The sequence below is a fragment of the Mobula hypostoma genome, chromosome 4 (assembly GCF_963921235.1).
Source record: "Mobula hypostoma chromosome 4, sMobHyp1.1, whole genome shotgun sequence".
Classification (NCBI taxonomy): Eukaryota; Metazoa; Chordata; class Chondrichthyes; order Myliobatiformes; family Myliobatidae; genus Mobula; species Mobula hypostoma.
Genome location: NC_086100.1, coordinates 97,406,034 through 97,419,363, shown reverse-complemented (window position 1 = coordinate 97,419,363; position 13,330 = coordinate 97,406,034). Strand labels below are relative to the sequence as shown.

The following is a 13,330-nucleotide window of genomic DNA, read 5'->3' as shown; positions in this document are numbered from 1 at the left end:
TAACTTCGTTTCAGTCAGTGGGACTGCACTTCAGCCAGTTATGTAACCTGGGTACTCCAGATGTACTCCCCAGTGCAGAATCAGCGGGGCAATCCGACAGATTGTTTGTTCATCCAGATTTCAGCAGCTCCATCCTATCTGTTTAGTTGTACTCTCGCTCTTCTGATTCCAGTGTTGCTACTATTCATCAATGTTTCTCATTTGCAGTTCGCTCGAGTAAAGGCGCTATCCAAACTTCTTCAAAGCTGAGGGTGCCGGCTACATCGATCCCCTCCAGGCTGTGCTGTAGGGTATTTCCATTCTCCACCTCAATTATATCTGTCCTCACTTTCCTTCCTATAGCTCCCACAATGAATTATACTAGGTATACAATGTACATCTTCAACAGGATTCCACCACAGAAACATTTTTTCATCTTTCATCATCCTGAAATGACCGTTCTCACTCGAACTTCCACCAATTACTTTCCTTCTGATGGCACTTTCCAAGCAATTCAGTTGTGGGCTAACCATTCAGTGTTATTATATTCAGTGTTCCCCGTGTGGTCCCCTCTACTTTGGAAAAAACAGATACTGATTTGCAAAGCACCTGTGTTCAGTCCAGTCTCCAGTTCCTTTAATCCTCCGGGTTACTCTGAGACTGAACTTTCTATCGTCAGCCTCTGTTCTAACGATGCCCATGCTAAGTAGAACAGGACTCAAACCAGTAGCGGTTGGTTAGACCTGATATGCAGCCTTATGCCGGAGAGACGCAACAGGCTCCGTCTGCTTTTACCCCTTCCTCCCGCCACCCTACCAGGGATAGGATTCCAATTGTCCTCACCTACACATTTTTGCTTTCCCCTCCCCCCCACCCCCGAATTTACCGCGTTCCGCAGGGATCATTCCCTACGCGATCCTTGCCCATTCATCCCTCCCCGCTCATTTCCCTCCTGGCACTTAGCCTTGAAAGCGGAACAAATGCTATACCTGCCCTACACATCCTTCCTCACTACCATTCAGGGCCCTAAACAGTCCTTCCAAGTGAGACGACACCTGTGAGTCTGTTGGGGTCACATACTATGTCCGGTGCTCCCGGTGTGGCCTCTTGTATATCGGTGAGACCCGACGTAGATTGGGAGACAGCTTTGCCGAGCAACTACGCTCCATTCGCCAGAAATGGGATCACCCAGAGGCCACTCATTTTAATTCCTCTTCCCATTCTGCTATGTCCATCCATGGCCTCCTCCAGTCGTAATAAGGCCACACTTAGGTTGGAGGACCAATACCTTATATTCCATGTGGGTAGCCTCCAACTTGATGGCATGAATATTGATTTCTCAATCATCCAGTAATGCCCTCCCGCACCCTCCCCCCTCTCACGTTAACTCCTTGCCCGCCTATCGCCTCCTGCATCCTCCCTTTTTTTCTTCCATGGCCTTCTCTCTCTTTCACCAATCAACTTCCCAGCTCTTTACTTCATCACTCCCCCTCCAAGTTTCACCTATCGCCTGGGGTTTCTCTCTCCCTTCCCTCCACCTTTCAAATTTACTCCTCAGCTTTTTTTCCTCCAGTCCTGCCAAAGGGTTTCGGCCTGAAATGTGGACTGTGCTTTTTTTTAACCATAGATGCTGCCTGGCCTGCTGAGCTCCTCCAGCATTTTGTGTATTGCTCAGATTTCCAGCATCTGCAGATTTTCTCTTGTTTGTGATGCAGCCTACACAGCCCCGTCTTCAAAAATGTAGAACATGGAACAGTACAGGGCAGGAATGGGCCATTCTGCCTACAGTGTTGTGGCCAGGCAACTAAAAGGCAAATCAAGACACCTAAATAGTAATCCCTCCATCTTCCCAACATCCAAATGCCTCTTAAAAGCTATAATGAATTTGCCTCTACCACCATAGCAGGCAGTGCATTCCAGGCGGACACAACTCTGAGTAAAAAACTTGCCCCCTCACATCCCCATTGAATCTACCCCCTTTCACCTTCAATGAATGCTCTTGGGTATTAGATATTTCAATCCTGGGAAATACATACTCTCTGTCCACTCTATCTATGTCTCTCATAATCTCATAAACCTCTATCAAATCTCCCCTCAGCCTCTGCCTCTCCAGAGAAAACCAGGCAGCATCCAGGTAAACCTCCTCTGCACCCTCACAGCCTCAACATACTGGAGCAACTAGAACTGTACACAATACTCCAGATATGACCTAAACAGGTTTATAAAAGTTGCAACATAACCTCCTAACTTTTGGACTCAATGCCTCGACTAATGAAAGCAAGTATTTCATAAGCCTCTTAACCACCTTCTCGACCTGTGTAGTCACTTTCAAGGAGCGATGAACTTGGACCCCAAGATCTCTCTGCTCAGCATCACTGTTAAGGACCTTGCCCTTAATAGTGTACTATCTCCTTGCGTTTGCCCTGCTGAGGTGCACCACCTTGCTATGAGAGAGGCTGCAATGAGACAATAGCAAAGGGGAAACACTAACAGTTATTTTGGAAAGAAGGATAAAAAGCAAACAAACAAAACCCAAGTTGTTATGGGACTGGAAGTCAGGGAGTTGAGGAAATGAGGCTCATGTTCTAAGGACCCTAAGAAGAAGATTGTTTTTGTTGGCAAAGAAACAATAATGAGATGATGAGAAGGAAAATGAGAAACCGATCAGAGGGAGCATTTTAAGGAATTGAACTACAGGTGTAGAACAGCTCTGAATGGATGTAAGACAAGTCTTGGGAGTCTGTAAGATGTATAACATCAAGTGAAGACAGCACTGTTACTGAAATCAGATTGAGTGATTGGGGAATTGGAAGATTGAACTCAGAAAGGTCGGAGTTCATGGCAAAAAGCTTAGGAAGAACAGGGAAGACACCTTGGCCATGGGCAATAGGAAGTGAGGATTTAAATAAAAATGTGTGAAGGACAGAAGAGAGCAAGGTGCTTCAACAAATGGTAGAAATTATGGAATGTTTTAAGACTGATAAGACAATTATTGATAAGATCCCTGTCCCCATAGTCAGTAAAACATAGAACATGATTAAAGTCACGCACAATCATTTTAATTTGTTACCAAATTATTATGAAAATAAAGAGAATATACATATTGAATTTACTCCTCAACCCGAACTACTAGCAGCATAGTGTTGAATTATCCTGAGGTTATACAGCACAGCAGTTCCCTTGACACACCACGTGCATACTGATATCAAGTATTAGGTTAGATTAGTTTCCTGTCGTAAATACTGGGGTGCAGTTACATTTCTTGTCTGCATGAAACGGAGCAAATAGTGCACATAGGAATAATAAATAGGGTACCCAGTTATAATAATCTCATTTACCAATAGTTGGTCCACAGCCTTCTATACCTTGATGATTCAAGAGCTCATCTTGATCCATGAATGTTGTGAGTCTCTGCCTCCACACACCTCTCTTCTAACCCTTTTACCCCTCCCCGAACCTATGCCCTCCAGCTTTAGATGCCTCTCTTATGGGGAAATGTTTCCTACCACTAGTCTATATAAGCCCCTTATAATTTGGTATACTCTCCTGCTGTTTAAATTCCAGTCATAACAATTTTGCTGATCTACCCACTTACACAAATCCGAAGATCATATGTTTGGAAAGGTTGAAGCCCCTGCAGTTTTCTACCTCCAGCCTTATCTGAGAATCCTACTGGTTTTCTCCTCAGCCAATTCCATCAGAATTCAATAGAATCAGGTTTAGTATCATTTACGTAGGACATAAATTGTTTTGTGGCAGCAGCACAGTGCAAAGACATAACAAATTACAAAATAAATAAATAGTACAGAAAAAACAGCAAGGCAGAGTTCAATGGTTCATGTACACTTTAAAAATCTGACAGCAGAGGGGAAGAAGTTGTTCCTGAATTGTTGAGCTGCAGCTTCATCAGTAAGAGGCAATGAGGAGGAGCACTGAAAGAAAAACATGGCAAGTTAAAGGAGGGCCTTAGGCACAGAACAGCAGTGCTCCAGGAAGTACAGTCCAGACCAGGAGCCCAGACTTTGACATTTCTCACACACAAAAGGCAGCCAGGGTCTATGTTGCCTCTCAGTCTACTATTTCCCCACTCAGTTCCCCTTTCACATGCCTCTCAATTCCAGCCTGATTGATTCACCATCGACTTACACTAGAGATGATTTACAGACGCCAATTAACCCAACAACCACCATGTCTTTGGGGCGTGGAGCTACCGACAGTAACCCACAAGGGAAATGTCCAAACTCGACACAGACAACACTCGAGGTCAGAATTACACCGAAGCTGTGTGGCAGCTGTCTCTGTCTCTACCTGCGCCATTTACCAGTCAAACCCGTGGGTCCAAAGGACAAGTGTATTCACGCCAAGGACAGGTTGTCAAACACAATACAGCAAGTCAAGCAGCATCCAAAGAGGGGAATAAACAGTCTATATTTTGGGCTGAGACTTTCATATCCTGTTGAACAGTCTCAGTCCTAAACATCGACTGTTGATTCCACTCCATACACGATGCCTGATTTGCCAAGTTGCTCCAACATTTTCTGTGCATTTGTCAAAATTTCCAGCATCTGCAGCATCTCGTGTTGAGGAACGATTGTCACCATGGATCAATACCCCCGTGCCATCTTTATGCAGGCTAGTAAAGGATCTGGACATGAAATGTTAATTGGTTCTCTTTCCACAGATGCTGCCTGACCTGCTGAGTGTTTCAAGCAGCTGTTTTCATATAAAGCAAGTACCCAGTTTCAGAACCTGCATATGCCCTACCAAAGTCAATGGAGCCTCAGGCAGCCTGGTGTTAAATTAAATCCACTTTGACAAGCAGTCCCTCAGCAAGACATCGTCGTAATATAACCAACACAAAGCCCATAAAAACACAAAATAAGCACTGAAAGAAAAATAGAAATGTTGAAAGAACTCAGCCAGTCAAACAGCATCTGTGTGTCTATAGACACAGGTTCCTTTTTTTGCTTTAAATGGAAACATTATGTTAGAATGACAGAGCTTATTAGTTGAACAACCAAGGTAGTGAGTTTGTTCTTCCCTGGGTTCTGCAGGAACAGATCAACAAAGCACTGTTCCAAGGATGGTTATACATAGAGTAACAACCAACAGAGCTGTGAGCTTACTGCAACAGCTTTGAGAGAGAGGGGAGCTTTACTGTGTGTGTAACCGAGTTACACGTGGTCCAGCAGATATTTCCCACCTTGACAACCATAAACATACGATCAAGATATCAAACATAAGCATAACCAAAGTTATTAGAATTTGCAGGTAAAATACCTAGTGAAATCTTTGCTATTGACGTGATTTCACTGGCTGGAGGACGGCAGGGTTTTATAGGGATTTAAAATCCCCCTTGGATCCAGAATTGTTTTCATTTGCTGCATAATCTGCACTGCCACCCTGGGCTTACTGAAATAAATCAAGTCTTTCTTCTTAAAGCCTAAGCCATGCTCAGCACTGATGCTTCCATAATGCTGAGCTGTCCATTCATACAAGTAGGGCTCAATGTTATCTAGAAGCAGCTGATCTTGTGCTTGAGATACAATATTCAGATGCAAGTTTCCATCACCTACGGAGAGAAAAAATATTGAAATGACAGTTTTAAATGTTGGTGACACTACTCCTTGCCTTTAAATGCCTACACCACCACTTTAAGCACACGTTGGGATGAAATGCCAATGCCCCAAGATGAGTTTTATCTGCATTGGAGGAACAGAGCAAAAACAGAATTTAAACCAATCTTTGGTAACTAAAGTGCTGAAACTTTGACCCCTTCCAGATTGGCAGCACATCAATGAGTCTCACCTAGGTGCCCGTAGCCAACGACACGCTTTGCCCTCTCCCCCAGTCTCCTCTTCATATCAGTGACGATCGCGTAGATTTTCTCCAGTGGCAATGAGATGTCATATTTATATACGTAGCCATCACGAACCAGTGCCTCAGCAATCCGTTCCCGCAGAGCCCAGATTGCCTAAATGGGGGAACAAACTCTTCAGATTGCTCTGTATCTCCTGTCTAGTGGTACCGTCCTTCTCGGTCAGAGCTGTTAGCCCCTTGACAGAGTATAGCTGCAACGTGCTTCGCAATGGCACAGATGCAATAAGCTGAATATCATGTTTCTGCGTAAAGCATCACATTGATTGACCCATGTATCTCAATGGCATATCTAGTTCCTCGACCAATTTGCAGATCAAACAGAGAGAACTTCAATACATATTAATCAGAATCAGATTTAATATCACTGGTATATGTCATGGAATTTATTGTTTTGTAGCAGCAGTACATTGCAATACACAATAATAAAAACTGTGAGTTGCAGTAGATATATAAAGTTACATAAGTAATGCAAAAACAGAAAAAAAAAGTAGAGGTAGTGTTCACGGGTTCAATGTCCATTCATAAATCTGATGGCAGAGGGGGAAAAGCTGTTCCTGATGTGTGTGCCTTCAGGCTCCTGTACCTCCTCCCTGATGGTAGAATGAAAAGGGGGCACGTCCTGGGTGACAGAGGTCCTTAACAATGGATGCTGCCTCTCTAAGGCATCAGTCCTTGAAGATGTCCTGGATGCTATGATGGAGCTGACAAAGTTTACAAATCTTTGCAGCTTACTTTAATCCTGTGCAGTAGCACCCCCCCCCCCGCCCCCACCATACCAGAGGACGATGCAGCAGTTAGAATGCTTTCCATGGTACATCTGTAGAAATTTGCCAGTGTCTTTGGTGACATACCAAGCCTCCTCAAACTCCTAATGAAATATAGCTGCTGTTGTGCCTTCTTTGTATCTGCATTGATATGCTAGGTCCAGGATAGGGCCTCAGAGATGCTGGGATATTACGGGTCTACAGTAAGAAGCTGGATCTGTATTAATCAATACGAGAAATGTGGAGACTGAGAAACTTCCAGAACTTACACCAGGCTGGCACTGAGTCTTACTTACTCAGTCTCTAGTTTACTCCTGATATTGCAGGGTTTGGGCAATCTATGTGAAGGTTCACCCTAGTCCCAGAGCTCACACATAACTGTGCTGTTGAGTCCTCTACTGAAAATGCTACCTCAAGACTTAGTGGACTGAATAAGCAGATAAACAATGTAGAAGCAACTTCAACATAATCTGTTCAAAGGTAAACCAATGTACTGTTACTCCATTGAAGACAAAGGGCAGTAAGGCTGCTTGGGAGTGTGATGACAACCTGCTTCCCAACTGGCTGGGACTAAAATTATACTCTCTATTTTATTAATGATCATCTGTGATGTGTACATTTTAATTTACAGCTGACATCCAAAATCTTGCTTTAGTTTATAATGTGGCTGGAACATGACTGCCGATTCACTGGTTGAGACAGGTACTCTCACAATATTTAAGCAGCATCTGCAGAGCCCCTGAATTGCCAAGGCTATGGACCGAATGCTAGTTAGTGGGATCTGTCAATCAGCATTGAACGGTACACTGAAGAGCCCGTTTGTATCCTGTATGGTTCTATGATTTAGCAACAGAGTGCATCAGAATGGTCAATAGTAAAGATGATAGAGGTTTCAGAAGTAGATGAGGCAACAGTGGGGTCAAGTGAAGTTATGGAGGGAGGTATGGTCTGAAGCTCTAATATGACAAGATACTTGTTCAGGTTTAAAGATAGTTGGATTCCGTGGATACACAGAATAAAGACAGTCTTGTCAGTGCCTGGATGGAGGAACTTTCTGCATCTCAGTACTAGGTAACAGACAAGCAGTTCCTGACATTTGGCTGTGCAGTAGCACCCCCCCCCCCGCCCCCACCATACCAGAGGACGATGCAGCAGTTAGAATGCTTTCCATGGTACATCTGTAGAAATTTGCCAGTGTCTTTGGTGACATACCAAGCCTCCTCAAACTCCTAATGAAATATAGCTGCTGTTGTGCCTTCTTTGTATCTGCATTGATATGCTAGGTCCAGGATAGGGCCTCAGAGATGCTGGGATATTACGGGTCTACAGTAAGAAGCTGGATCTGTATTAATCAATACGAGAAATGTGGAGACTGAGAAACTTCCAGAACTTACACCAGGCTGGCACTGAGTCTTACTTACTCAGTCTCTAGTTTACTCCTGATATTGCAGGGTTTGGGCAATCTATGTGAAGGTTCACCCTAGTCCCAGAGCTCACACATAACTGTGCTGTTGAGTCCTCTACTGAAAATGCTACCTCAAGACTTAGTGGACTGAATAAGCAGATAAACAATGTAGAAGCAACTTCAACATAATCTGTTCAAAGGTAAACCAATGTACTGTTACTCCATTGAAGACAAAGGGCAGTAAGGCTGCTTGGGAGTGTGATGACAACCTGCTTCCCAACTGGCTGGGACTAAAATTATACTCTCTATTTTATTAATGATCATCTGTGATGTGTACATTTTAATTTACAGCTGACATCCAAAATCTTGCTTTAGTTTATAATGTGGCTGGAACATGACTGCCGATTCACTGGTTGAGACAGGTACTCTCACAATATTTAAGCAGCATCTGCAGAGCCCCTGAATTGCCAAGGCTATGGACCGAATGCTAGTTAGTGGGATCTGTCAATCAGCATTGAACGGTACACTGAAGAGCCCGTTTGTATCCTGTATGGTTCTATGATTTAGCAACAGAGTGCATCAGAATGGTCAATAGTAAAGATGATAGAGGTTTCAGAAGTAGATGAGGCAACAGTGGGGTCAAGTGAAGTTATGGAGGGAGGTATGGTCTGAAGCTCTAATATGACAAGATACTTGTTCAGGTTTAAAGATAGTTGGATTCCGTGGATACACAGAATAAAGACAGTCTTGTCAGTGCCTGGATGGAGGAACTTTCTGCATCTCAGTACTAGGTAACAGACAAGCAGTTCCTGACATTTGGCTACATTTGAAAACAATGGACTGTTTTCAAACTCCATAGAAAACCTCTAGACCAAGGTAATCCAACTTTTTTAGGCCATGGACCAATGCCATTAAGCAAGGGGTCCATGGACCCCAAGTTGGGAACCCTTGCCATTCAGAACATAAAGACCAAAGTCAGGAACCCAAAGGTTGAGCATGGCGCGACAAGTATCCTGAGCTGCCTGTATTTCAATGCAAGAAGTATCATAATAAGGCGGATGAGCTCAGGGCATGGATCAACACCTGGAATTATGACATTGTAGCCACTGGTGAGACTTGGCTGCAGGAGGGGCAGGACTGGCAGCTTAATATTCCAAAGTTCCATTGTTTTAGATGTGAAAGACTGGGAGGGGTGGCATTACTAGTTAGGGAAAATGTCAAGGCAGTGCTCTATCAGGACAGACCAGAGAATTTATCTACTGTAACATTACAGGTGGAACTGAGCAATAAGAAAGGTATGACCATGTTAATGGGGCTATATTATAGACCACCCAACAATCCGAGGGATTTAAAGAAACAAATCTGTAGAGAGACCACAGGCTATTGCAAGAAATGCAAGGTTATTACAGTAGGTGATTATAACTTGCCACATATTGACTGGGAATCCCATACTGTAAAAAGACTAGATGGGATAGCATTTGTCAAATGTGTTCAAGCAAGTTTCCTTAATCAGTACATAGAAGTCCCAACAACAGAACATGCAATACTGGATTTGCTATTAGGGAATGAGACAGGGCAGGTGACAGAAGTTTCTGTAGGGGAACATTTTTGCATCTAGTAACCACAATACCATTAGTTTCAAAGTAAATACGCATAAAGATAGATCTGGTCCACCGGTTGAGATTCCAAAATGCCAATTTTGATGGTATTAAAATAGATCTGGCAAGTGTGGATTGGGACAGGCTATTTTTTGACAAAGGTGTACTTGATAAGTGAGGGGCTTTTAAAAGTGAAATTTTGTGAGTACAAAGCTTGAATGTGCTTGTCATAATAAAACATAAAGATAATAGGTATAGAGAACCTTGGTTTTCATGATTTTGAGGCCCTGGTTAAGAGAAAAAAGGAGATGCAATGCTGGCCAGTGGTGTAGAGGCATCCACACCAGACTTCAAGGCGAGAGGTTCCAGGTTCGAAACAGGCCAGCTCCTTGCACGCTTTCCATTTGTGATGGGTTGTGTGTCAAGCTAGCAACTCGGCCTTGTGAAAAACTGACAAATGCTAAAAAAAAAGACAAGGTTGTCATCTGATGCACCAAAGGCACAAAGAGGAACAGCAATATAGGTAGGTAGGAACAAATGAGGTGCTTATAGACTACAAGAAATGCAAGAGAACACTTAAGAAAGAAATCAGGAGGGCTAAAAGAAGGTATGTGGTTGCAGATAAGGTGAAAGAGAATCCCAAGGGATTCTACAGATATGTTAAGAACAAAAGGATTGCAAGGCACAAAATTGGTCCTCTGGAAGACCCGAATGGTAGTCCATGTGAAAAGCCAAAACAGATGGGGGAGATCTTTTTTTTTTTTTTGAATCTGTATTTACTCAGAAGGACACAGAGACTATAGAAGTGAGGCAAAGCAGCATCAACTTCATGGACCCTGTACAGATTGCAGAGAAGGCATTTGCTTTCCTGAGGCAAATCAGGGTGGATAAATCCCCAGGCCCTGACAAGGTGTTCCCTTGGACCCTATGGCAAGCAAGTGCAGAAATTGCCAGGGCCCTAGCAGAAATATTTAAATCAACCTTAGTGACAGGAGAGGTACCAGAGGAGTGGAGGATAGCCAATGTTCCTCTGTTTAAGAAAAGCTCTAAACATAAATCTGACATCAGTGGTGGGAAAGTTATTGGAAGGTATTCTGAGGGACTGGATATTTAAGTATTTGGATAGACATGGATGATTAAGGATAGTCAGCATGGCTTAGTGTGTGGTTAGTCGTCTAACCAATCTTAAAGAGTTTTCAGGAAAATTACCAGAAAAGTTTGATGAAGGCAAGGCAGCAGATGTTGTCTACATGGACCTTAGTAAGGCATTTGACAAGGTCCTGCATGGGAGGCTGGTCAAGAAGGTTCTGTCACTCGGCATTCAAGATGAGATGGTATACTGGATTAGACATTGGCTTTGTGGGAGAGCCAGAAAGTGGTAGTAGACGGTTGCCTCTCTGACTGGAGGCCTGTGACTAGTGGTGTGCCGTAGGGATTGATGTTGGGTCTGTTGCTGTTTGTCATCTATGTCAATGACCTGGAAGATCATGTAGTTAACTGGATCAGCAAATTTGCAGATACCACCAAGATTGAGGGTGTAGTGGACAGTGAGGGAGGCTAATTATGGTTTGCAGCAGGGTCTAGACCAGCAGGATAAATGAGCTGAAAATGGCAGATGCAGATAAAATGCAAGGTTTTGCACTTCGGTCGGACTAACCAGGGCACTGAGGAGTGTGATAGGACAAAGGGATCTGGGAATACAGGTCCATAATTCAATGAGAGTGAGGTCACAGGCAGATAGGGTCATAAAGAAAGCTTTCGGTACATTGGTCTTCATAAACCAATGCATTGAGTACAGAAGATGGGATGTTATGTTGAGGCTGCATAAGAGACATTGGTGAGGCCTAACTTGGAGTATCGTGTGCAGTTTTGGTCACATACCTACACTTGCTTAAAGTGTAAACAAGGTTGAAAAGAGTACAGAAAAAAATTACAAGGATGTTGCCAGGTCTGGAGGACCTGAGTTATAAGGAAAGATGGAATAGGTTAGGACTGTATTCCTTAGAACATAGAAGATTGAGAGGCGATCTGACAGAGGTGTGCAAAATTATGAGGGGTATAGATAGGGTAAATGCAAGCAGGCTTTTTCAGCTGAGGTTGGGTGGGACCTCAACCAGAGGACATGGGTTAAGGGTGAAAGGTGAGAAGTTTAAGGGGAACATTAAAGAGGAAACTTCTTCACTCAAAGGGTCATGAGAGTGCTGAATTAGCTGCCAGTACAAGTGGTGGATGTGAGCTCAACTTCAACGTTTATGGAACGTTTGGATAGGTACATGAATGGTACGCGATGGAGGTCCCAGAGCAACTTAAATGATTTTGGCATGGACTAAATGGGCCAAAGGGCCTGCTTCTGTGCTGTACATCTCTGTAACTACACCACAAAACCCTCTCAACCAACCTGCATAATCCTGCTCACTACCCAAGTATATCACACCATGACCACTTTGCATAACATTTTTTTTGTTCTAATTCTGTTCCTTCTTGTATTAGTTTGTATAACCTGTGTTAAGTATATGTTTATCATATGAATGTTTTGTATCGAATGACATGTGCATCAGATGTTATCACAAGTATGTTTTTCATTGTACCTCTGCATACATGCATTTGTGCATTTGACAATACCCTCAACTTTGACTGGCTCTGACACAAACAAGAAAGGCATATACATCTGAAGTTGCTGAATTCAATGTTGAATCCTGAGAAGGAAGCTGAACTGCTACTCCCCAGGTTTACATTGGGCTTCACTGGGAAAAAACATAGATGTTAGTTTTGATGTGGGATGGTGCATTAAAGTGATGGGCAGCTAGAAGCCTATGTAACTCAGTTCACTGGAGTGACACATCATCAAGGAACTCTAGCAGTCTCACCTTTCTTATTTTGAAAATTGTTTAACTGTGAACCCCTTGAATCTCCTTCCCAGTACCATCAACCACCATTGCTCTGAAACTGATTTATCCTCTAGCGGCAGTTTCCAATTCATCTTGCTGAATCACAATTGAATGCAGTAAAGCTGGCCTTACCCACATCTGGTTTGATTTTATCTGCCTTCATATCTTCCAATTGATTTTATTTTTAGACCAGTTTAAACTACTTTACCAATCACTCACACACAGAGTTCCTACATTCGGCAGTTCAACTGTGTGAATCTGGTAATCATGAACTAATAACTTTCATTCCTAAGTACCTAACGATTTTTCAATCTGTCTGTATTTTCATGGAGTTCATCTTTTCACTGCAAAGTCAAAATCTACACATTTATCCGATATAACACCTACACAATCTGGAACCACAGACCTTTCTTCCATATCCATTGATTCAATCAAACCTCCTCAGAACTGCAAAAAGACATCAAGGACATCTTCGAGAGCCAATGTTATAGAAGGTGACATTCATTACTAAGGACCCTCACCATCTACAACAGGCCCTTTCCTCATTACTACCATCAGGGAAGGCTCACAGTTTAACAATTCAGAAATTGTTCACTTTCTATAAAACTCTGGTTAGGCCATACTTGGAGTACTTGTCCAGTTCTGGTCGCCTCACTATAGGAAGGATGTGGAAGCATTGGAAAGGGTACAGAGGCGATTTACCAGGATGCTGCCTGGTTTAGAGAGTATGGATTATGATCAGAGATTTTGGGAGCTAGGGCTTTACTCTTTGGAGAGAAGGAGGATGAGAGGAGACATGATAGAGGTATACAAGAT

General features: G+C 43.1%; 1 protein-coding gene across 3 annotated transcripts in view; it reads right to left on the bottom strand.

Moving 5' to 3' along the window:
• Positions 1-3,027: 3,027 nt before the first annotated feature.
• Positions 3,028-13,330, bottom strand: part of LOC134345497 (D-2-hydroxyglutarate dehydrogenase, mitochondrial-like) — a 34,664-nt gene continuing 24,361 nt past the window's right edge. For 2 of the 3 annotated variants that reach the window (XM_063046237.1, XM_063046240.1), the window contains 2 exons: positions 5,788-5,953; positions 3,028-5,551 (listed from right to left, as the gene is read on the bottom strand). In XM_063046237.1, the coding sequence (XP_062902307.1) occupies positions 5,289-5,551; positions 5,788-5,953 (429 nt within the window). In that variant the 3' untranslated portion in view covers positions 3,028-5,288. The remainder of the gene's footprint in view (positions 5,552-5,787; positions 5,954-13,330) is intronic. The other variant, XM_063046238.1, reaches the window with a different exon arrangement.